This window comes from Orcinus orca, chromosome 1, assembly GCF_937001465.1.
Source record: "Orcinus orca chromosome 1, mOrcOrc1.1, whole genome shotgun sequence".
Taxonomy (NCBI): domain Eukaryota; kingdom Metazoa; phylum Chordata; class Mammalia; order Artiodactyla; family Delphinidae; genus Orcinus; species Orcinus orca.
This window is the reverse complement of record NC_064559.1, coordinates 137,563,706-137,590,389: the sequence shown is the minus strand read 5'-3', so window position 1 is coordinate 137,590,389 and position 26,684 is coordinate 137,563,706. Positions and strand designations below refer to the sequence as shown.

The 26,684-nt window shown below is 35.4% G+C and overlaps 1 protein-coding gene across 2 annotated transcripts in view; it reads right to left on the bottom strand.

Moving 5' to 3' along the window:
• Positions 1–348: 348 nt before the first annotated feature.
• ZNHIT6 (zinc finger HIT-type containing 6) overlaps positions 349–26,684 on the bottom strand; it is a 58,336-nt gene continuing 32,000 nt past the window's right edge. The window contains exons 7-10 of one of the 2 annotated variants that reach the window (XM_004262979.3): positions 26,015–26,095; positions 24,543–24,620; positions 8,569–8,693; positions 349–4,181 (exon numbers count right to left, since the gene is read on the bottom strand). In XM_004262979.3, coding sequence (XP_004263027.1) covers positions 4,147–4,181; positions 8,569–8,693; positions 24,543–24,620; positions 26,015–26,095 — 319 coding nt within the window. In that variant the 3' untranslated portion in view covers positions 349–4,146. Of the gene's footprint in view, positions 4,182–8,568; positions 8,694–11,409; positions 11,513–24,542; positions 24,621–26,014; positions 26,096–26,684 lie in introns of those variants that run through there. The other variant, XR_004484383.2, reaches the window with a different exon arrangement.

Below are 26,684 nucleotides of genomic sequence, written 5' to 3'. Positions count from 1 at the left end.
GGCACAAGTCAACATCAGCAACCCTTCAATATTGCATTCCACAGACCACCGTCCTAATAACCGTCCTAATAACAGTATAGTATTAGCATCAGCCAATCAGGAGATACACGCAGTGTGAACATAACTATGGGTTCTACATGGGAGGATCATAGCAATTACTGGTCAAGCTGGGTCTCAAAGGAGAGGGAGAGTATGCTCACGTGGAGAATATGAACAAGGAGAAAGGCACTTCAGGGGGAAAAAGGCTGGGACGTATATATGGTAACCTTTTTGTTGTTTTACAATACTGAAGTAAAGGGTGGAGATGAAAGAAAGAAATGGCTGCAATATTAGCTTGGGGCCAAGTCATGAAGAGTAAGCATTTGGTACTTTATTCAGTAAGAAAATAAAACCGGCAACAGCAGAGCTGTGTAGTAGCTCATCAAAGGCTAAAGGATGCATTCGGTTACGAAGTTCAAAATGAGTGCAGCCCACCACACTCCAATATGGAAAATGTTTACATTTTAGTTCATTTTAAAAAACATATGCACAGATACTTTACATAGCTTCCAGTTGACCAAAGTTGAAAGAAAATACTTTGTAATGAAGTACAGATCCCCAAAGGTTTATTTAAGGGTCTATTTTTATTTAAATAGTCTTTTTTTTTTTTTTTTTTTTTTGCAGCACGCGGGCCTCTCACTGTTGTGGTCTCTCCCGTTGCGGAGCACAGGCTCCGGACGCGCAGGCTCAGCGGCCATGGCTCACAGGCCCAGCCGCTCCGCGGCATGTGGGATCCTCCCGGACCGGGGCACGAACTTGTGTCCCCTGCATCGGCAGGCAGACTCTCAACCACTACACCACCAGGGAAGCCCTGGTCTTCATTTTTTGAAGCATTGTCCTCCAGTACAACTCTAATTTCAAAATCAGTATTTCTCAAATGTTCATCAAACTGGAAATTTCCAAATCCATGATGGAAACAGATTGGTGCTCTGTGCATCTGATAAAACCAGTAGCAACATAATGTCTAACACAAATGGGAAGCATTAAAAAAAAATAAAAGCCCGTAATGGCAACTCAAAGCAGTAGTGGCATCAAATAGGAACTGAAATCTCTAGTTAAAGCCAATGAAGGTTTGCAGGTTAATTTTGAATTTTACTCCTTATGCTATTTCAAATCAGAAACGTCTTGCTACTCAAATTCAAGTAAGTGTGCAGTGTACATCTGTTTGTTACTTTTGTATTCTCAGGAACAACCTTTCGTCACCTGCTCCCTACACCTTCCCCTTTTCTGATAATTTTCCCTTCCTCTGGGGGAACTCCACATCAGCTCAGGAATGGAATGTGATCCAATCTGGGCAAAATAAAAGTTCTTACTCCTAATTTTACATAACTTGCTGCCAAGCTTTGGTTATGATGATGTAAGCTGAAACTGTCAACAGCTGTCACCTACCATCCTCACCTCACTGCTTCCCACCTCAAAGAGGGCATCCCCAAACAGAAAGTTTGCCTGGAAGAGAAAACCAATCCAGGAAAAAAAAATCAGGGTCAAGTATGGGGGCTGGAAAGATGGCCTCTTTGGTTCTTTGGATCCAACCATGCCTGAATTTCCCAGTGTAGGAGCCAGTAAACTGCCCTTCATGCTGACACTAGTTTGAGTTGAGTTTCTGACACTTGCAATTGAAAGATGATTGGCTAATAATCAAAAGTATACAATATCTACCTGAAAATAAACAACACACTTTAATACAGTAATTTATGATTAAATAAAAGCAGAGTAGGCATCTTTACTTAATATTTAATGACTGATATGAAATCAGGTACAACACACTGTATATGCCAACCAAATTAAACAAAATGTATAAAGGAAATTGTTGGCCTCATAGTTATGTGTTTAACATTTTACTATACATTGTGAAATCTGAATCCCATCACTTGCTACAGAGAAACAAATTGGCTCAACTACACTTAGGAATCTTAAATAGTCTAGTAACTCTCTTTAATTCTTATTTATAATATGAACAGGTGCAAGTTTTGTTTACTGTAAATTTATGGTTATTAATCCCATATGTAATCATTAGCAATTACGAAAGGCCTACCTTCCCTTTGAAATCATTGTTTAAAAGATAAAGAAGGCCAGGTGGAACTTTTCTCCTTTTAAAATGTGGTTCGTGAACAAAATGCAGGATGTTGAACTTAACATGGGTCAGGGAGTTTGTTTATGCATCAGAATTTGTCAGGAATCCAAAATGGTGAAGGCCTCTAAAAAAGAAATTGGGTTGTAATACTACAAACTTCTAGGGCTCTCAGTGAATTATTCCAATTCACCCCCTCCAAGCAGTTGACATGGTTATTCACTAAAACACATGTTTATTGTAAATCCTGTGGGAATAAATGTGCATATTAATCAAATGAGTTGATAGTTATGTCAAGGGAACTCTGCTAGTTAAATTCTTTCCTAAGGAATAGACTATAATAATTTAAAGTCTAATAGAATTCTAGACAATAGGGATGGTAAAGATGCATTAGATCATGTAGGGGTTTTTCCCTTTCTTTTTCCACCTGGGTGGGGGGAGGGAAAGTACAGGATAAATCCTTTGATTTTTGTCCAGTTTTCAATTTAAATTCTAAACGGGATGGAACTCAACACTTTTCTTGGAAATGAGACTACATCATAACAGATTTCACTGTCAGGAAATTCCTCTCCACCCTGATATTCAGATCACATGTTCTTTTTGTGTTCTTTATCCCACTTTTCCCAATAACAATTCTATGACACATTTGATTCAATTCATTCTCTTTCTTGCCTGTCTCAAGAAGACAAACTTCACTGTTAAATTTTGAATTCCCATGTCATCGTCTCTCCAGTAATACTGTGCAAAACATAATTCTACACAAAGTTTTTGCTATATGAGGAGAAGATTCCTGAAGCTGCTTTAGGAAGTATATATATTTCTCAAATGGCAATGCCTTACTGTCTATGAATCACATTTCCACTATCACTTTTATACCAAGGGTCTTTGTGCCACTATTGTCTTTAGAGGCTCTTCTCATATATATGTACACCAAGTTACATATATCTGTGTTCTAAAAGTTTCTCTTATGCTCATGTTCTCATTATCTTTTCATATTTCTAATCTTTCCAATTCTCTTTAATACCTCTGGTTTCCTTTTGGTCTAAAACTTATTCTAATTGTAAACTAAAAACGAATTTGACTAATGTCCAATTTTGTCATTGTTTTTTTAACCATTAAGTGCACAGATGCAATACAGATGTAATAATCTTTTACAGTCATATTGCAATTTCATAACTGTATAAATTCCAATAAAACTAGGAAACTTTAATTTTAATATGTGAGATCATAATGTATAAAGAGCTGTCATAAGGTATAAATTAAGTCATGTATATACATAAATACACACATACATTCCAGTAACACTTTGATGAGTTCCAAGTGTTTTTTCTTTAGTTATTGCTAGATGTTTCAAAACACAGCATAAAACTGCTCATCACAACACCCTGTGTGGTAATGACAAGAGTAGAGTGGGAATGGGATGAAAGGCACAGAATTCATAGTAAGACACAGCTCACTGTGTGAACAAGTAAAGCCAAATTCATGAGCACTGATGGTTCAAACAATGTGGAGCCACTGATTTTCTGAAATGAATATAAGAAATAGCAGTTCATAGTATTTAGACACCCTTTTACAAAGGACATCATACTGGGTGCTACCCAAGTATAAAAGACTCATCCAGCTGTCTCAAGAGGTTAAGTTACATATAATCTCAAAGACAAGAATAGGCAAATGATGGACCAGTCCTCCTGTGGCTAGATGGTCTGCCACATGGCCTTTCTGTTTAGTGAGGTTCCACTAAAGAGAATGCCAACTTTGTGGCTGACACAGGTGATCCTTGGGTTTGGTGTTGCATCAAACTAACAAATAAAAAAAATTTCGGCCTACAGAATGAAGCATATTAAAGCCTGTGCCTTACGAGTCAATTCAAGAGACTAGAAAATACATTAAATTTTTTTTTTCAAGACTGTTTAATTATTTTTCAGAGAAACAAAAAATTCCAACCACCAAGCGACAATACCCCCAAATCTTCCAACAAGGTCCTCTGCAATTTTCTGGGAATTTTCGTGTTCTTCCTCCAAAAGAAGTGCTCAATTTTAATTGCCAATGTTCTTAGTAGATTCACCTTTCACTGAAAAAAATAAGTAAACATACAGTCAAGTGTTTATGCTGTTTCTGTTTAGCCTGTTCTGTTTTCCCCTCTTCTCTCCTCCCTTCTGATGCATACCAACAGCACCGCTCATGGTGACAGACAAACCATGTCATGTCCCAGGCAGCTGGGATATACAATTCTGGCCACAATAAATAGAGAAATGATGTCTGAAAGTGGCAATTATATTTTGTGAGGTAACATCCTTCCTGACTCTGTGGAAGACTTGGGAATGGTCACTTCTCAGTGTGGGTAGGATCCAATACTTTTGCCACTGAATAGACCACTATTATCACAGAGGCTGGCCAAGTGTGGTTGGAATAAATTTTTTCCATGATTTTTTTTAAACTTAAAATTGAGGGTCAGTATATGTTGAGTGAATGTGGGCTGACAGAAGACTAGCTAATCTCCATCTCCTTCTTTTCACAGGAAAGAAGACTCAGAGCAGAAATGGAACTCCTTTAAAGGAGCTGCCTTGCCTACAGCAAGACTATGATTCACTAACTAAACTGAGAGTTCCTTGAGGATAGACACTGGACCTTTCTTTCCTATATCTATCCCCGCCAGGGTAGCATGTATGCTGAATCAATATAACTGTAAGTTACACCAAATTTTAGGTTTCTTTTTTCAATTTGAAAAATGAGAAGCAGGGTAACCGCACCACTTACTTCACTGTATAGTGAAGCTAAAAGGAAATAACACATAAACACTTTGAAAATTGTTAAGGTTAAAATAGAGATCATTTTGCTTGAGGCTTATAGCCCTTTATCTCCATTGTGTAGATAAAGAAAATAGAGCTCAGAGAAGCAGAGTGAATGCCAAGGACCCAGCTAATAAGAGCTGATGCCAGAACCATAAACTTGGATCTTGCCTCATATTCCAGTTGCCAAGTTCCTTGGGGTACGCCGATGGTACCTAGATGTACAATTGTACCAGCAACCAAACTGGTGTCCATTGAGTCCTTTTTATGAGGAAGGTACTGAAATAGGTTCTATCCAAGATATGGTCCTGATCCTTGTGGAATTTCATAAACTCTAGCAGAGTCCTTCAAGTATCTCCACGATATTACAAGTTAGTTGTTTTCTCCTCTGGCTTTCTCTGCACTGAAACCATGATAGAACCTATTGCACTGTGGCATTTACATGTGCGTTCTTGTGCCTAAACTCCATCCCCATCCCACTGCCACACACACACACACACACACACACACACACACACACACACACACTGAAAGAGAAAGGAAGAAAAAGAGGGGGTAAGCAGGAGTGAGGGAGGAGAGAGGAAGAATGGATGAAAGGATTTATTGGCCCAAGAAGAGACTGAAGTGGGAATTCCCTGGCAGTCCAGTGGTTAGGACTCCATGCTCTCACTGCCAAGGGCCCGGGTTCGATCCCTGGTCAGGGAACTAAAATCCCACAAGCTGCATGGAGTGGCCAAAATCAAAAAAAGTTAAAAAAGAAGAGACTGATATGTAAGTAACTGCTATGCTACTATTTTCACTAATTCAAGTAATCATTTTTGGGTTGGACTCCTCAAAAGACAGAGATATTTTCTAATTTTGAGTTATATTAGAATAACGGAGACAAATATTTTGCTGGTATTTTTAAGTTAATGGGCTTTGTGCTGTTTGGCACTGCAGTTTGGGAAACACCTTTTCCTTTCGCGGCTTACTGAAGTTGCCCAGTTTTCTTCTTTTGATGGAACTCCATTCTTTTTTCCTTAGACTGAAATGTAGGATGCTTTTATTGTGTCATTTAAATCTACTAGCTAACTTTGGCAAACAAGGACCTGTGAGACAAGTAACACCATTCTGAGCACCTCCCACTGGATTGATACAAGGTGGGTGAGCAGCTCTCTACACTCTACACCTAGTGGGCTACCTTAACTGCTTAACCTTTTCCAGTCAACCCTTTTCATTCTGTAAAAAGCAAAAAGCAAGCAAACAAAACTTGTCTATTGCCCATCAGAAAAGGCAGACTTTTGAAAAAATAAACTATGGCAATCTAGACTTATAACAAACATTATAATAATCATCAAGTGTGAAAAACAACTGAATCCCAGTCCAGAAACACATTTTTCCCAAACTAGAAGAGAGACACCTTTGCTATGAACTCAAGATCAAAATCCAACATTTTTGCCTCTGGAGAGAGAAAGAATTTCAAGGCTTTCCAAAGAAAATGCCCTGTTCTTATATAACCCTCCCCCTGCATTAAGGGACCACCCTGCAGAACATCCAACGCTGTGGGAATGTACAAAGAAACAGACAACTTGAAGTGCTTACACAAAGAAAAGCATCTACAGGAAGGCCTGGCATTATTTTTAAAGTGTGTGTATTTATGTGACAACACTGATATGGTCCTTAAAATCCTGCTAGATCCTCTTTGGTTCTTTGCTTCAGCAGCCCTAAATGATCTTCTATACTGAAAGCACGAGTCACTTGAGCTTCCTGTAAATAAGCCAAACATCGTATACCCACCAAAAAATAGCAAATTTTACTTCATAAGGTTCCAAGTACACTACAAAAGTAGCCTTTTCTTTTTGCTTCATGACAGGAAGCCTTACTTCAATGTGCATTCCTAAACAAGGTGAAAGAGGAACTGTGTGTGCTGTGGTTATTTACACAGACAATGTTTGCTCTGGCTAGTAACCCACATTACTAAACAACTTTCCCTGAAACCAACATTGAGAGAGAGAGAGCTATGTGAATTATATTAAGGAAAAAGTAAGGTTTTACACAGCTTTAAAAACAAGTGAAATTGGTCATTTAGAACTGAAATTTCTAACTTAATTTGAGAAAATAAAAATGGATGTTCTCAAATTTTAAAAAATATAAAGTCAAGAATTAACCTAGGCTTCCCTGGTGGCACAGTGGTTAAGAATCTGTCTGCCAATGCAAGGGACACAGGTTTGAGCCCTGGCCCGGGAAGATCCCACATGCCGCGGAGCAACTAAGCCCGTGCTCCACAACTACTGAGCCTGAGCTCTAGCGCCCGCAAGCCACAACTACTGAGCCCACGTGCCACAACCACTGAAGCCTGTGCACCTAGAGCCCGTGCTCCGCAACAAGAGAAGCCACAACGAGAAGCCCGCGTACTGCAATGAAGAGTAGCCCCCGCTCACCGCAACTAGAGAAAGCCCATGCGCAGCAATGAAGACCCAACACAGCCAAAAAAAAATCAATTGATTCTAAATGTTTAAAAAAAAAAAAAAAAAGAATTAACCTAAAGATTTAGAGACATATAATTGATTATTAGAAACTTTGTGTGTGCCAATTAAAAATCTGGTTTCACATTGTGGCACTGACAAAATTTTGGCCACTTAGGGAAAAAAAGTAATTCTCCTATTAACTTTCACAAAGAAAAAAAGCTATCATACACACATACAGAGAAGACCTTACAATAAAGGTTACTGCCTATTACAGTCCATAATGATGGTATAACAATAAAACCTGAACCACATATTTCAAAAGATATTTTAAAAAATAGAGTTCAATCCAATCCAAGGATTCTATGGCCCTCTGGTGTTTGTTACAATGAAACTTGTCCTGTACCTATAACTCTTAGCTGAAAGTGCTATCTAATGGTTTTGAATTAAGTAAGTAGCTCTCTCTCTTTTTAGAAGTAATTTTAAAATTTTATTCATCCTCTAGAATTTACATACTGAAACATGATTAACTTAATCAGTAAATGCAGATATGGGTAAGTCACTTTATACACTAACATTTTACATATACCGTTTCTGGTTTTAATAAATTCTCCCAATTCCACTACTCACCAAAGAGGGGAAAGTATCTACTTTTAAGGAATCACTAAAATGCCAAGGAATATAGCCAAGGAAACAAAATCAGAGAAAGTAAAACCAGTCGGTTTAAAAGAAAAGGAGATAAAGGGTCAAGGCAATGGCACCAGCTTATTCTAAATGCAGTCCAAATTTTAAACACAATGTCCCTTGAAACATTTCCCTTTTCTATAAGGCAGAACACTAAAAATGTTTGTAATCTCTCATTTTAGGAATCTCTAAAGAGTTTTAATTAGGGAGTAAATTTATCTGATCATAGGCAGACTGTTACTTGAAGACTATTACCTTAAAAAAAGACAAAAACACACAAAACTCCCTAAAGGCGAAGTATATCCTTTTACAGCCAGACATTCAAACCGATTCATTCATTTTAAGTTGATAAAAGCTTACATGCTCTGAAACAGAATAGAAGCAACAGCTCAATCATATGGTTCTTTACAGTATTATCTGTAGTTACAGAGTAAATTCAGTTAGGTGTGTAAGTACAGTGGGAAAATATATAAAGACAATAATGTAATTGCTTCAGTTCACTAGAGTTATTTAAGCATTACAGGAACAAATTTACACTTACCTTGGTGAAGAACTTCCATGTCATTACTGTATTCTTTTAATACCACATGTAATGTTGGGTACTCAATGATCACTTTGTTCCTCAAATTGTCAAGGAGACTTTTGTCAGGATCCATTTCATAATATCTTATAGTAAAAAAGCAAAACCAAAAAATACCATTTTATTTGAAATTACTTGTAAATAAAATATGAGTCCCTTACATTAAAAAATTTAAATGGTGATGACATTAATTCAACAGTTATTTCCTTATAATATAGTAACTTTACCAAAATAATCAGGTAAAAGAGCTATTATTATAGAGGTCCTAAAGCTAAATCAAAAGTATATGAAATAATTTGACATTAGGAAAGCTCTAGAACAAGTCATTCATTTTCATATCAATAAGGGATAAAGGCTAACTTTTATAAAATATCTATATTTGATGTGTCATGAATTTTTCTTGGATAAAATATTGACTAGCTAAAAATTCAAATTCCTCAAATACATTTAGTTTGAGTCTTAAAAGAAAACCAAACAACTATCCCATGATAGTTCCTAGTAATATATGGTGCTAAAATGGCTACAAAATACTTTTGTAAAAACTTAATTCTAAATTATAAATACTTTCTGGAAATATATATTACCATATAATTAAATTTTGCTTTCCTTTATTTTGAAATTAAAAAAAACAGGTTTGAATTTATGAATGAGGTAAAAGCACAAAATTTAAGAAATATGGAGTTCATTTGTCATGGTATCATGACATAACCAGTAAATGTGTCACAGGTAATTAGATGGTAATACTCCTTAAAGTATGAAATTCTCAAGTCATTACTTAAAAAAATTTTTTTTTTTTTAGTTGATTAAAGTTGCATGCCCCTAGCATTCTCCCTTGCTTGTTTTCTGAGGTAGGAATAAAGGGGTGGAATTTCAGCTAGCTCACTAGGAGCTGCATAAGGGAATGTGTTGGCAAGTGACTATCATGTCACGACAAAGAGGAGAAAGTAGAGAACACCTTCACCAGTGTAGTGCAGTTCTCCAACTTTTTTTCTCCATCTCCACCAATGACAGATGATATTCACATACAAAACATACATCCCAAGGGATACCAGGCCTGACAGCTGGAACTCCATCCCTTCCCCTTCCACTCAAGAAAGTACACTGGAATACCAGTCAGTGATCAAGAGTGAGGTTACCATCGGGATACATTTGAATCTGCTGTAATTTTAAGAGTAAATCATACAAACTTTGATATTTCTTAATTAGTGACAAATTATTTGCACCATACCTTGCAGCTGACTCAGACATGCAGCACACTTACTAAGAACTCTTGGTATAGTGATTTCTCTGTGTTCTAAGTCTGTCCTGTGCAATATTTTTCCAATAAGGGAAAGCAGAAGTGCTTAACAAAGTGCAAAGCCGAGCCCATTATAAAAACTGATTTCTTTTTAAGAAGTGGGTGACAAGTGAGAGGACTTGTAAAACCAAAACTTTACTCCTGTTTGCCTGACCACATGCTCCACTCCTGGAATTAAATTCTTCATTTTAGAATCACAGAATATTTTTTATGTGGAAAAGAAACTTGAAATGCAAAATATTCAGTTTTCCTAAACCAGCCACCCTCGTGCCCATAGGCCACAGAGTGCATACATTCTTTTCCCTGTGTAATATAATACAGATGTGCTTACAATACTTTAAAAGTGTTCTTCCAGCATTCAAGGATTAAATGCATCACATTTTTTACACATTATTTCCCTTTGAAAGAAGCAGTGTTTTTTAAAAAGTTAGCAGTGATTATACAAAAAAGAGAGGCTGAATTAGATATAAAAGTATAAAATTAACTTATAAAGTAAAATATAAAGTGGATATAACTAAATTTTTCTTAAGAGAAAGCAAGACTTGAATTTTCAAATAGGAACTTTTCAAGTGGTATCCTACAAACACTTGTAGCAACTTATCTTCTGTGCATTTTAACTGAATCATAAGGCTTCTATTAAGAGACATTTCCCAAATCAGGGAATGTTTTCTATCAACACTTATTTCATTTTTTTCGTAAATAATTTTCAGTATATACCTAATGTTTTAGTCATTTTATTTCTTTTTAAAATATTAAATCTTCGTTAAGCTTCTCTAGATTTCCAAAGCTGAAACAATTAAAAAAAAAAAAAAAGAATTCTTCAAAAGCCACATGGTAATCAGAACCTAATATTAATGCTGATATAATACAAAATATGATCCCAGCAGAGGAACATTCAGAGATTCTTAAAAATTACCATGTAATAAGTTATACATTATTTCAATCTTAAAACTATAATTAATTACACTTGTTTTATTAATAAAATTGGTCCCTATTTTATGTGCCATGCAGGCTCTGTACAAAGTATTTAGAATGTAAAGATTTATGTAAGAATTTATAATGAATTACTTTAAAATATTTCACTCAAATGCAGTGAAAATCTGGTATGTTGTGTGGTTTTAATGGGAACCACTGAATTTTATTTAGTGTTTACCCGAAGATGTTGTAAACTTCTAATCACAGCAATATTGCTATTGAGTGTCAATAAGCTTCAAGGCCTCAGCTTTCCAGTCTGTCACTTAAAACAGGTCAGACTTCACTAGATAATTTTTATATGAAATTCTGAATTTCTTTTTCTACTAGGAGTGGTTACTCTTAGGCTACCATTAATATTTGCCAGTAATTAAGAAGTAAATTATGTAAACTGTTTTATAAAGAAAGGCTATTAAACACAGATGGGGTAACATTGTGTGGACATGGGGTTTAGTTAAAGGAAGCAGTAACTTTTAGTGGTTGCTTGGGTTTGGAGTCTAACACCGAGTTAAAGTCCTGGCTCCATCACTTACTGGTCTGTGATTCTGGACAAGTTACTTAACTTCTCTAGTTCCTAGTTTCCATGCTTGAAAGTGGAGATAACAGCAGTATCATTTCAGAGAGTTATTATGAGAGCTAAATGATAAAACACAGAAACTGTTAGCTCATTTACTTAAGCCATGAACACAGTTTTACAGTTGTATTTACCTAAAATAACAACGCATTCTTACAGAAACTTTAGTTCAGGACAAAGTCACTGAACTTCTTCAGTAACAAAGAATGGCACTTCTTATGTAAGCACTGAAACACTTATTTGCCTTTTTATGCATTTTGCATTTTAAACGTAGCCTTACAACTTTCCATATAACTTTCATTTTTTTATTATTTTATATTAGTTTATATTACATTTACTTCCAAGAGGCTACAACTACGTTGAATCCTCCTTGTTTCCATTATCTTGAGGCAAGGTGTAGAGTCCAGCTTGGCACTGCCCAAAACATTTAGGTGTTAGCTCCTCTGCAAGTCATTAAGTCACTGAATCCTAAGGGGCAGCTTCATCTATTTTTGAAATTTTCAGGAACTCTGGTGTTCCCATTAGTAAAAGGGCTCTGCTACCACAAGACAAACTACTTGGGTTTGAAAGAATTAAGATACCAACATTTGTCTTTTATTTTACCCTTAGGGACCCTCTCAGACATTTCCTCGTGTTATTTCACTTGCTTTACTCTCACAGGCTCACTAGCTGACCCTGCTCCAGGCAGCTTCACAGGGGCATTGTAAGGGCAGCATAGCTCAGTAGGCTAAACAGGTGTTTACAGTGTTTGACATCATACAAATAAAAGTTGTCTTGATACTCAAGGGTATGCTTTTAATCTTGGCTCTGTTACTAACTTTCAAAGAAACTGGCCAAGTTCTTGAACTTCTTTCTCTGCACTTCATTAGCAAATTAGGATTTATTTTTTAACTTCCCATAACTCAAAAGGAGACAGAGAATAATAAAAAAAAAAGGAGTCACAAACCATTCTATTTCCCACCTGATCACTGGCACCCCTTAGATCATCTCCCCTTCTATCCCCTAATAAAATACTTAAACTAAATTTGAATTTTCTCCAAATTTAACAATCTAATAGCAATCCGTAGGCCACAGAATTTTTTCCACTATAAAATAAGGTCATCTGATGAGGTGATCATCAAGATCCCTCCAGCTCTAAAATTGTACAAGTTTTGATATTTGTCTGCCAAAGGCAGCACTTAACCAATATTCCTAATAGTCATTTGTATTTATTTCTTAACTTAGGTTTCTAGGTTAAAAGTGCAACTAACTGATTCCAAACGTACACAGTTGAATCTCTTGCTGTTTAAAAAACTTAACCTTAATATAAATCAGTTTACTGTTATTCGATAGCTAAACATTTATAAAGTATGGCTCATCTTGGTATTAACTGAATTCAGTAAGGTTCCTGAATGTATTATAAACTACATGTTTTAGATTCATACTTATCAAATTCCTTTAAAATAAGTAATTTAAAAGTACTAAACTTATTTTAATAGAGCAGAAAGAGAACAGATTAAGTGAACAAACTAGCTTTTAAAATCCAAATGAAAAGGAAGAAAGAAACCAGATTGTTAATGAAGACCCAGAATAGGAGAAAAAAGATACATACATTCAAATTAAAACATATAAAACCAAACTAAGTACAGGGGTCAGAGAGTTTTTTAACTCTTCTGTTTACAAGTAAAAGGTATTATTTAAAATTTCTCCAAATACTCCTGTGTGACAATTTTTGCAACTCAGACTGTCCACGTCACATTAGAAGTAGATTGTGTCAAAGTTAAATTTTTTCTTACCTAATTTCTCTAGTTTTCATATTAAAAAGATAACAGTAGCTGAATTAGTGGTTTGCTGCACTTTGTTTTGGGACTTTTACGTAATTTATGTAAATGTGTAAACGAGGGCTCCACATACTTGACGTGGGGCACCAGTCATGAGGGGGGTAGCACAGACACATGCCTCCATTCAGAAAGCTCTACGGTCAGAAATGTGCTGGCAGATCATCCCGTCTATTGATGACAAAAGGTATGGGATGCAGTGAAATAAAGTGACTAATTACACATTTTAAAACATGCTTTAAAGAGGGCCTTACAAGGCTTTTGTTCTAGGTGCTATTTGTTCAGGCTTTCCTTATCTTCACTAGTAAGCTCAATTACTTTTAAATCCAGAAGGCTTGGGTTCCAATCTTATCACAGGTCCTTAGAAGCTGTGACTCCTCAAGGGTACTCAGTTTTCCTCATCAGTATAATGATGGAAAGGTTATCTACTCATCAGCTAGCTTGTAAAGATTAAATGTAACAGGTGAAAATGTTTCTAAAGTGTAACTTGCCAAACTGATATTAGTAATAAGACTTTATACTTCAAAGGTAATTTAGCACCTTTAGCAGGGAAATAACATACTTATCAGGGATTATCTTCATGATCTATATGATTGGCTAGTTAGTAGAAAAAGCATGAACTTTGAAGCCAAAAAGACCTGAGTCCAAATCCAGGCTTTGTAACTGTAGCTTGGTTTCTTTGGGCTAAGTCAATTTCTCAGAGCCTAAGATTCCTATCTTGTAAAGTAGAGATATAGTATGTACTTCATTAGAATTAATGCATGTGAAAATGTGAACAGTGCCTAGCTTCATTAATCAATCAATTCCTCAAATATTTATTTAGTGTCTACCATTACAGATAGTCTGCTAGGTAATGGAAGTTCATAGAAATAAACCCCACATTTTATTGGGAGTGCCAGTCAACAAACAAACTATCACATTTCATTGGGATAAGTGTCAGGACAGAAATCTAAAGCTAAGTAGATACTCAATAAACTTTCTTTCTTGTCCCTTATTCACCTCCAAATGTTCTTTCAAATATTACAGTGCCTATAATATCTAGGCACTTCATTTGCTAACTCTAGCTCTCCTCCTCCTTAATTGGTTCTTAAAATCCCTCCTCCTCCATGGATTTTCTCCTAATTAACATAGGAAATTTTAATTAGCCTTACTCTTGTTAACAAAACATATGCTTCCTCTGGTGCTAGACTAAATGCAGGAGTCTGATCAGTACAGACTCTTACATTTTCAATCTTTATTAGGAAGTATATCACTTTGGAAAATATGATCACGTTCCTCAGAAAAACTTTTGCTTAAATGTTAGTTAAATAGTTCATGAATTAACTACACCATAGAATTATATTATTTTAGAGTTACAAAGAACTTAATCTACTTTTTTTTGTCTTCCAGGTGAGGGCACTGAAGCCCTGAGGAGTATCTTACTCAGGGTTGCTCAAGGAGATGCAGAGTTAGAACTGTAAAGCCAATCTTTTGAGTTCTTCACTCAACTCTTTGCTTGTTTGCTTATTCCTCGCTCAACACATATTTACTGAGGGAGGTCTACCATGTACCAGATGCTGTTCTAGGAACTGGGAATACAATGGTGAACTATTAGGTATTCACTAGAGATGAAAAGATGAAGGATTTCTAGGAAGAAAGTACCTATACAAGGTAGAGGATAAGGGAATACACATAGAATTCATACAGTTTTGGTACGTATAAATTTCAGTGAGAGGTCTGCTTGAAAAGGTGAAGCACTTTGGCTAAAATGAAGTATCTGAATCACCTAGAAATTTCAATTAATTATGTCATTACTCTCTCTGAAGAGTATATAAAGTTAGATATAAATTATTATGTAACATAACTAGAATGGATAAATCTAGTGGATTAAGTTGAGGGTTAAAATTTATTTTCCAAGTTTTTAGAGAAAACTCTCATTTTATATTTTACATAATTCCCTTAATCAATGATCAAAATAGTACATATTTGAAATGAGATCATTACTATGGAAATTGTAGTCTTTATAATCTGTTAAGAATTTGACCATCATATCACTTTGGATCTATTTTTCAGTACAGCCTCTCAAATTAAATTTCTCAAGTTCACAGCAGCTGAAACTTCACTCACCCAACTCACTCTACTGCCAACTAGTAGAGCTTCAGCTTCCCTAGAGCTACCTAAGAGTAAACTTCCCTAGAGCTAAGTTTACAAGTCTTATCATAAAACTGCCTCAAGCAGAATGCCACATATGAAACCCATTCCATCACTGGACGTGTCATCTCTGAGATGATAAAAGTATTTAGCACCCTGTGCTACATATTTTCTTTATGTGTGTGGACATTCTTCAGGTTGATTCTAACATTTTCTAGTCCTTAAATGATCCCTTGCTTCTGCTGTTCTAGAGTCTATGTCCAAAATGTGGCCAAAGGTTAAGACCATTTTGAGCATGTACTCTTCCTGATCTTGATTCTCACTTTGGAAAACAATCAATAATCCCAAAGAGGGATAACAAAGAACTGGGGCTGGGTTCCACATAATCTAAGAACGTGCACTGTGGTCATTTATGGCGCTGAGAGGCATGTGCTATATTGCAAAGGCTTTGGAGACAGGTGGGCCTAGGTCTGGATCTAGGTTTCACCAGTTAGTGGTTACAAAGCTGCAGTCAGGGCTCTCCGTGCAACTAAACATATTCATAATGCATAATGTATGTACAGTGTAACATAATTATAGTGTATATAAAATGCTTAACAAAGTACCTAAAATACAGTAGGAGACACTCAATAAGAGGGTGTCATTAGGACTTCCCTGGTGGCACAGTGGTTAAGAATCTGCTTGCCAAGGCAGGGGACACGGGTTCGAGCCCTGGTCCGGGAAGATCCCACGTGCCGTGGAGCAACTAAGCCCGCGTGCCACAACTACAGAGCCTGAGCTCTAGAGCCCATGAGACACAACTACTGAGCCTGCATGCTGCAACTACTGAAGCCCGTGTGCCTAGAGCCTGTGCTCCGTGACAAGAGAAGCCACCGCAGCGAGGAGCCTGCACACCACAACGAAGAAAGCCCGTGCACAGCAACGAAGACCCAACACAGCCAAAAACAAATAAATATATTAAATATATATATATATTAAAAAAAAAGAGAGTGTCATTAATACTTATTATGTTCCATAAAGACATTCATCAGCCTCTAGATTTAACCCCGATTTTAAATCACCCTTGCAGCAAACGTTTTTTTGTGCGTGTATTTGGCAAAACTTATTCAGGTTCTTCACACTTTCCTGCTTATATCTAACCTAAAATAATTTCAGAAAACAATGACACTTTTGTAGATTTTAAAACAGACATCTGAAATTTCATTTAATTTCTTTACTCACAAGTTAAAATAGATATAAAGAACGTAATTTATGGTGTAGTGTAAATATTGATCGTTTAGAATGAAAATGTTACATCACTCTTATAAAAATTCACTAGAATCTAAGTAAAATGGGAATGGTACCAGTATCATCAATTTAAAAACTGCATGAACAAATTCTTCCTTAATAGTTAGAAATCTTATATAGTTTCCTTTTCTCCTTGATTGTATTTCCATTCCAATTCTCCACAGGATTTTATCTTAAATACTGATACATTTATGCTTGAAAATCTTTTACTTATAGCCCAATCACACTTCTCTGTAACAAAAATGTGTATGTAAGCTAAAAATTTAATTTTATTACCTATGACCTTAAGGCTTTAAATGTTAAAATTTCTTCTGGATTGAATAATTATTATTAGTACAAAACTGATCAAAACACAAATATATTACAAACATTTATAGTAAAACTTTACTGGAAATGCATTTCTTAATGTGATGGGTGAGTGCTGATGATGGCATCTTCTACTACATGCAAGGCTGTTTACAACTGACTCTTAGATTAAGTGATTTCCCCCATTTATCTCTGCAGAACTCATTGCTAGAATTAAATTCCAGAAGGAAAACAAAAGGAAGTTTAAGTAATCTCATCTAGAGAGCACACTGCTGTTATTCACTAACCCTTCCTTCATCACAGTTATTTTCAAGGGATCTAACTAAAAGGCAGAAATGGTCTCTGGCTATTTACATAAGACAAGGCATCTGAAAGTAGTTAATGCTGTTCTTAGAAATTCTGGAATTCCTTTAATGTTCTCTGACATATATTTAATTCTGTACCATTATTATCAAAATAATCTTAACTTCCAAGGTCTTCAGTTCTAATGGCAGGATATTTTTTTAAAAATCCTAACTTTTAACATATATATTATACATTTCCTATTTAGAGTATCTTTAAATATACTTTTCAATCATTCTCTGTAAGCCTGAAATAAGACTTAATTTTCTACTTCCAGTTCAATTAGGCAAAGGGTACAGACTAGTATCTTTAAGGATGTAGAAATTTGACTTCAAAAATTCATCCTAATATTAAATGACATATTTCTTTACACAACTTCAACAACTCAACTGAATAAACATCTACCAAATATTTATTATATAGAAAACATGCTAGACACTTGTATGGAATTCAAAAATGTCCTCAAGGATTTTATTATCCTCGGCAGTGTTTCTCAAAGTGTGGTCCCAGGGATAACTTATATCAGGGTCCCTCAGGAGGCAGAGACTTTAACAAATGCAGGTTTCTGGGTACTAGGTAAGATTGACTAAACCAAAAACTCTGAGGGTGGGCTGAAAATTGACATTTTCATCTGTCCTAGATAATTATGATGGACACTAAAATCTGAGAAGCAATGTTCTGAGAAAAGAAATACTGGTTAAATGATCAGTTGAAGAGATGCTTATGGTAAGGTAGCAAAATTGGCCAGTAGGGGTATGGGCTAGGTGAAAAGCAAGGAGGGACCTGGCAGGACTACGAGGTGAGGCAGGCAAGAGACTAGACTCTTCGAATCAACAAAGTCTGAGAGGTGGTATCTTGCAGGCAGAGTTGAGACTCTAGGAAGTCAGAATCTGAGCAAGTAATGTGAACTGGGAGGTCACTCTGCTTTAAGGTAGAAGGGGGTCTTTGCTTGCTGGTGGGTGGGTGTTAGCAAAAGTCAAAAAGACGTCAGGTGGGTCTTACTTGAGGCCTTTAGAGAGAAACCAATTTCTCTAAAAGGGCGTAGGAAAAAGTGTCTTACCTCTTAACTTCAGAGTGAATGATTTTTAAATATTTCATGTTACAGATCCAAAGAAAGTAAAGTAACCTCAGTTTTTTATTTAAAAAAAATCCTCTCAGCACGGAAATAAAATCATCCAAGAGAAATAGCTCATTCTTTTGCTGGTTGCCTTTTATAAAAAAAGAAAAAAGTGTTCCAAAATGATTAACTACAACCAGCACAGCAGGAAACAACTAATAGAATCTGCACGTACAATAGGGTAGTCCCCCCAAAAAGAGTAATAATCTTCTGTGACGTGCATGAAATCAAAGCTTAGATAAAGCTTTAATTTGGCTTGGGTTTAAAGTCTCAACTCTTGGCTCTATATGCCGATTTTGGGAAGCAGAGTAAAGGCAACTGGTTTGTGCATCAATCAAAAACTGACATGCAAAGATGCCCGTGTTTTCCACTGGTCACCTGCTATGCCATATGTATTAAACACATATCTACTGTAACATTACCACACACCTATCTCCCCTCCTTGACTGTGAGCATCTTGAGTGCTAGTCTTTTAGATGTCTATGTGTTCCTAGTGCTTAGTGCTGTGCTGGCACATGGAAGGTGCCCAATGAATATTATCTGAATAAATGAAAAATAAAGACTTCATCTTTTTTTTTTTGGAATTTTGGAATTTTATTTATTTTTTATACAGCAGGTTCAAGACTTGATCAATCTTAACCCATTGATACTTTAGGTCAAGGTTACATATCAGAAAGCCTGTTCTCTGAACAGGTGCTACTGTTTCTGAAGAAACTTTAATTAATTAATTAATTTATTTTAATGGACTGCGAAGACTTTTATTTTTATTTATTTTTAACTTTTTATTTTATATTGGAATATAGCCGATTACCAATGTTGTGATAGTTTCAGGTGCAGAGCAAAGCGACTCAGCCATACATATACATGTATCCATGAAGAAACTTTAAATTATACTTGGTAGTTTTAACAATCTCTCTCTCTCTTTCATTTTACATATTGAGAATTGAAGCCTGCAGGAATTGGCAAACTATGGTCAGCAGGCCAAATCCTGCCCATTGTATGTTTTTGTAAATAAAGTCTTACAGTCATGCCCATTCATTTATGTATTGACTATAGCTGTTTATGTGCTACAATGGTGGATTGACAACTACAACTGTATGGCCCACAAGTCCAAAAATATTTACTGTCTGGCCGTTTGCAAAAAAGCTGTCCAAACCCTGCTTTAGAGTATTAAAGTGGTATCAACACCTAGCACATAGCAGGCACACATATATTTAAGTGCATTAGTACACTACTTATTAAAAAAATTAAAACTGAATTCCTATTATGGGAAAGTCACTGACTCAGCACTGCAGGAAATATAAAGATGAAGATGCCTAAGGCAGCCACTGTCTTCAAAAGGGAGTTTATCATCATATGGGATGTTTTATTGGGATAAAATATAAGACAGGATTGCAGGAACCTATGAGAAGTTTTTGAGGCTCAAAGGATAAGGATTACATCCAGTTGGGGGGAAGGGATAGGCTCCACTGTAGACACTGATAAACAATAATCTTCTCAAAAGAATGGAGAGAACATACAGAAGGCTCATATGGAGGCCTACCACGTAAGGCAGGGTGGTGAGGGAGAAGTGAAAGATGGCTCTAAGGTCATATGCCTTGCTTACAAGAAGAATGACAGTGCCAATAACAAGGAATGACTGTCAACATTTATTGACTGTTTACTAGATGTCAGGTACATCAGCAGTCCATTTAATCCTCATTTAAAACAACACACACAGAAACACACACTAGGAACAAATGGATGTGGTGTGATGAGATCTAAACATGTTGAGTTTAAGATTTAATGAGATGTGTAAGTGAAGATACATGCAAACTAACATTTGAAGTCTGGGAGAAAGGTTGAAAATATCTCCAGATTTGGGAGTCATTTGTACAGAGATAACAGTTGATGACATCTTAAATAAAGTAGCCCCTGAAGCTTCATATTCTTCCAATGCTATTTATGTCAAAAGAAATGTAAACTAACATGATTGGGTATCTGCCCCCTTGTGGTTAGTGGTGAGTGACCTGTTGGGAGCATAGCTAATATTGAACTTAGAGTACTTCCCAGAAGTATAAGAAATCATTTGGCTGAAAGAAGCCATTATTTTTCAAAAAGTAATACGTAAGTCAACTGCCAGCCACACAGAACTTTTTTTTAAAAACAGATTTCCTCCTTTTATTGATACTAAGAAAAGTAATTTCTAGGATTAAAACAACAAAAACTCTTACATTCATTGAGTCAACTCAGCAAGATGTTGACCTAAATGCTGCAACTTGTAATACATGAATAATACATATTTACTGAGACTGATTTGCTATGTGCCTGGCACCATACTAAGTAGCTGACATGCATTATCTGGAAGCAATCTTCACAACAGTGCAATACCTTTGTTTTGATGCCCTCTTTCAGATGGGAAAACAGAAACTTAGTAACTTTCCAAGGTCTGCATCAAATTTATAACATTATTTCAAATTTATAGAAAATCTACTTTGATGTAGGTTTTTGGATAAGAGCAAAAAGGTTATTTTGGAACATCTCATAATTTGTGTTAGGTTTGAGAAGTAGTGATTTAATAAATTTAGTATTTGTAATGGTAAAACTTTTGGTCTACAAAGTCTAACCTGGAACCTCTTAAAGTAAAATAAGGTCTACTTCTCCACAGATTATGTATTCTGGAAGGAGTTACTATTTCTTGTTGGAATGCGATATAATCTTACTCTGAAGGGAGCTTAGTAATAAGGGATTAGTATAGAAAGGCCATTCTTTTTGAAAATAACATTCGAGAAAATGATGCCACTTCTACTTGAAACTCAATGTGCCCTAAGCCTCTCCAGGCCTTACCTCCATCTCTCAGAAGACAGATCCATGCCAGGTACCCCAGTCACCTTTACTTCATGTCTGTTTTCTCTGCTACAACAGAACTGTACCCTACTCAGTCTTGTATAAACCCCAATTTTTATTTATATGCCTAGGAGAGTAAATGTGCTTAATTAATGGCTTTTGAGTAAATCTGGAAAGAATCATCCCACAATAGCTTAAATCACATCTTTATCAAAATCAGGATCTTATATAAATATCAAAGCAGCAAAGTAAACACAAAAAATAGAAAATGTATCTGAATTTCTTCATGAAAGATAAATGATTCTATTAATAAGTAAAATATAGGTCTAAAATTCAATAGATTTGAAAAATTACAATTAAATGGACAGTATCAAAGCTGGGAGTATTCTAACTTGTCAGTAATAACTTAAGTTAGCAGCAATACAATGGCTGCCTCTGATGGTGCCTGGTGTTACCAACATAGGCTTTTCTGCCTCAAAACACTCATTTACTTTCTGAGAACAGAAAGCTGGTGAGAAATGATGTGGCAAGAGGGTACCTTACATGAATTCTCCTCCACTGGGAATGTAAGCTCCACAGAGACAGGAACGGTTTTGCTTGCTGCTATCAGCCTAATGTCTTGAACAACACCTGGACCACAATGGGTACTAAGTGTTTGCTGAATGAATGAATGGATTTACTTAAGAAGACATATTTACTTTTATAAGAAGATACAAATTCAAACCCTGTGTATTCTGGGAAGAAAACTCTGAAATAGATCAGCAACAAATTCTTTAGAGTTAGACATACATTCTATGATCACCTAAACCTAAAAATAAAAGTTGTATATGGCAAAGCTAAAGCCTGGGAAACATTTAAGATTGCTCTAAGCTGATCAGGTATATCATGGGACAATTGTCATAAACTCTTCAAGAATGGAAAACACAACCACTGGAAATTGGCAATACCAAGTATTTGGTAGAAAGACTCTACTCTGAATTTACTGGAATGCTATAAATCATATGATACATTTAAAATCAGAAAGCCACAAGGAAAATACATGGTTCTACCTTCTAAGTACTTTTCAGGAAATAATAAAATCCTCCTTATCTTAAATTAGAAGCCCACATTTTATAACCTATAATAATCTTACTTAGATGTTCTCTGAATGTACTTCCCTTTAATGATATAACTGTGATTAAGCATACAATCAAATGTGAATGCTCATCTTAGCCTATCTATGAATGTACTATCTGGTGAACACTGGTTAAAAAATCTTTAATTAAAAAAAATCTATTTCTAAATGTATCTCCATAGTATCTACTTGCATTATTCATGATTAGAAAATCCTAATAAAACTAGGAAGTTTTGTAGAAATTAGGATAACTATACCTTAAGGCTGACTGAACAGTCAGAAACATAAGGATGTACCTTACTCCAACTTAGGTCCACCTTCATGATAAAAGCTACCTCAATTGGAGTTTCTAACATTATTATTGCCTTAAAGTGATAATATCACTAGTCAAAGTTAAATAGGGTGGCAATTTTTAAATACAAAATTCTTAGATCTTGGTTGTAAACTTCTGCTTCCTCTTCTTTGATGGTATTTTCATATATCCTTGAGTTCAAGTAAACAACTCAAATGGGGAAATCTGGAAGACATGTTTTCTACATAGATAAGGTAAAGTCAGAGTACTTTTCATGTTACTAAGTTTGGCTCAGGTTTAGGAACAAAACAGCCTATTCTAGGTATTCCTTAAAGTCAATACCACTTATCTTTTACTTTATTAATCTATCATTCCCTCCCCTTTGGGGATTAAGAAGGTTAACCCAAGGCCCAACCAAAGTCCTTTTTGGGTTCCTAAAGAAGGAAAGTCATAAAATAAGAGAAAGTAAAGGACCTTAAAGGGACATGAAGCCCAGAGAAGTTGAGTGTCTAGAATTAGGTCATCTGATCTCACTGCAGTACGCTCCTTTAACCTTTTTTTTTGGTGAAGGTTTATCCTCTTTGGTTCTTTGTTAAAATAAAACCTACCAGTCTTATTAGTATCCTCCTGTGTTCTGGTCTTTCTATGTTCTCATTTCCTTCTATGCAACTGCCCAAAACAGTTTTACCAAATGCTCCCCTCTGGGTCATGTCATGCTGCATGCATTTCTGTCACTCTCCTAGAAAACCCTGTCTCCTAGGACAAGCTGAGATCGCCATTCCCTTTCCCTCTTCGGAGATTTACAGTACATATTTCCAAGTCAAAAATGAATGCTATCTGGGCCTATGCAGTCTGCCCTATATTATAAACTTTAAAATATTCTGTATCCTACATTTACCTTTTATCACATACAACTTTGGTTTCCTTGAATTTTAGAAGATGTTTTTTAAGAATCCATTTATCTTCTGTAGTAGTAATAGTAATAGTAGAAATAATAAAAGCATGCACTTACCATGTGCTAAATAATCATCTTAATCTCTCATGATAATCTGATTATCATCACCTCCAGTTTAGAGATGAGGAAACGAAGGCAAGTTAGGCTATGTAATTTACTCAAGTTAACATAACTGGAAGCAGGCACAGCTGGGATTCAAACCCAGATCTGCTTTCACAGCCTGGATGCTTACATCTCTAAGCTCTACTAGCAGATGAGACCAATCCTATCTAGTCTGAACTGGATCTAGTAGTTTTGTTAATGAAACGATGGAAGACAGAGAAAGCATCACAGACATTAATTAAAGATCAGGGTTTTGCAATTCAATGTAATGACACATAACTGCAGACACTGAAGGGACTCTCAGAGATCTTTTAGTGTAGTCTCCTTCATCATTCCATTAATGAAGGAACAGGGAGCCCAGTGATATTAAAACTCTCAAATCACATAGTTTCTTAGAACCTGGCTTTCTTCCATTTCTATGTAGAGTTCTTTTCACTGTGATATATACAATGGGCAGTTCATCACAGGAATTTTTTATTTCCAAAAGCAAAAACCTGAACTTTGGAACTCTGTTGTACAGAATATTTCTTAAAATAAGTTAAAATGGGATTTAAAAATCTTTCCGTTGCACATGATGTTACTTTAAAATATTCTAACCAGGGTGATTTTTCAATTGAATTTATCCTGTATTATGATAAGTGTGATTATTTAAAAATTTTAATTTGAAGGTCATTTTTAAAAGCCTAGGCTTTGTTGATTGCCAGATAATTAGCATAATAACTAGCCACTTAAGCTAAGCAAGCTACTTAATTATATTACAGAATTAGAAAACATTTAAAGAAATGGAGAGGGAAGCAATTTTACCTTACTAAATTTTGCTGCATATTTTCTGCCTTCATTAAAATTCGGACCCCAGTCTGAGAGTGAATGTAGGCTTTCAACCTGAAATAAAAATGTCATATTAAAGGAAGCAAAACTGATTTTTAGTGTATTTTAAAACTGTGCCTATGGAAACTAAGCATCTATGAGTAGTTATTAATAATACTTAAAATTTATCTATCCAAGCACAGAAACGGTGTTAAAGATATTTTTCAACCAAGGATCTGTTTTAAAAATTACCTTTCTTCTCTCTGTACAGATTAATCTTGCTAATTTACTTATTTTTTAAAAATGTATCCAATTTGGTGGCAGGTATTTTGTCTTATTGTTAAATATATGACCAGCAATAACAATTAGATTATCGGTAATAAGAGGAAAAGAAACTCAACTCTGGTAGCGGTCCCAGAGACACCGCTTGATATGTGACATGGACTTGTTTGAGTCTGGGCACCACTTTCTATGAAAAGTAGAAGATGAGATTTAACTAGAACTGAATCAGACACTTCAGAATCCACTCAGTTTCAAATTTTAACCAAAACAAGTATTCATAACTTAAGCAGGTATCACCCGGTGAAAAGAAATTCCTGCTCAGAAGCATGAATAATTCACATATTAATAGTTTCCTTTTTTGAGTGCTGCTTACTACGTGCTAGACTCTGTACTAGAACTGTATATATGTAATTTTTTACAAGCTTCGTAACAACTCCATCTAGTAAACATCATCATTCTCATTTTACTGATGGAAAAAATTAAGGTGCGGAAGTAAGTTGGTTCCTGGTCACATAGCTAATAAGGGACAGAATCAGCTATTCTAACCCAGATAGTCATAACTGAATCTTTCCACTATGCTATGTTAACCATTTTTGTCCATGGTGTGTTTCTGGACAGGAGGCAGAGTGTGTATTACTCAGTTTTATGAAGACTTGGCTGAAATAGGATTTCCTGTCTTTCACTACTTGGAAACTCAATTTTCAGAGTTTTTAGTTCAACTGTGAAAGGCAGTTTAGTTTAAGGGGTAAGAGTACAGACTCTGACTCCAGACCACCTGGATTTGAATCCTAGCTTCCCTACTTATTAGCCATGTGAAGTCACTTAACCACTTTAAGGCTCAGTTTCCCCATCTGTAAAATAGATATAACGGCAATAATCTACCTTAAAGGGTTATTGTGAGGATTAAATGAATTAATACATTTATTATTATAAGCTTCAAAGAGTAGTCTGGAATGCAGCAAACAGTGTTAAGTACTGCTGTTATTACTATAACCAAAATCCTCACCCAGAGCATCATCTCTGACTGACAAAGCCTTGAGTACACACCAAGGAAATGGGACAGAAAGTAAACAGTACAGAAACATTATACTCTAATAAAGACATGGCTTTATTTAATAAATATGCATATAGTAAATACCTCAACATTTTTAATAATTTCAGAAAGTTACAAGATTTTTATAACATACCTTTGACGAATTACAGGATCAGACTTTTCAGGATCAATGTAAGGTCTTAGGATTTCATTAATAGTTTTATCATCTGGTACTCTTCTCAACAAAAACAAAAACAAAACTTATTACTTATAATTTTCTATTAAAGGTGTTAATTTAGAATTACTAAATATTGTGGCTTTAAAAAAATAACTGAACACGGACCTTTTATTTTAGTCTTGGCAAAATATAATATCCTTTTAAGCAAAAATTACTTAGGAAAAAAGCTCAAAAACACTTCTTGGACACATTTAACAAGTCTTAAAAATAATATTTTTAGAAGTCCCCTATAAATCAATTATAAAAATACAAAGCCTCATTTAACACACTCCTGTGTTCAAAGTTGAAAAGAAAGATACCACAGTGAAGTAGATTTGAAAGTTGCAGAAATCAAAAATCTGAAAAAAAGGTTTCAGATGATGCTAGTTTCAGTGCATGTTCAAAGTTATTTATTCTAAATCATAAGACCAGGTTAAAAAATTGATACTACTCTCCCTGGAAACAAAGCATTTTAGGTTTACCAAATTTCCTGTATGTATGTATGCATATTGTTTTATACTATAAAGCTGTAGAAACAAAATTAAGACACTGTTTTGAACTAGCGATTTTCCTTAATCATTTATACATATTCATATACACTACTGTG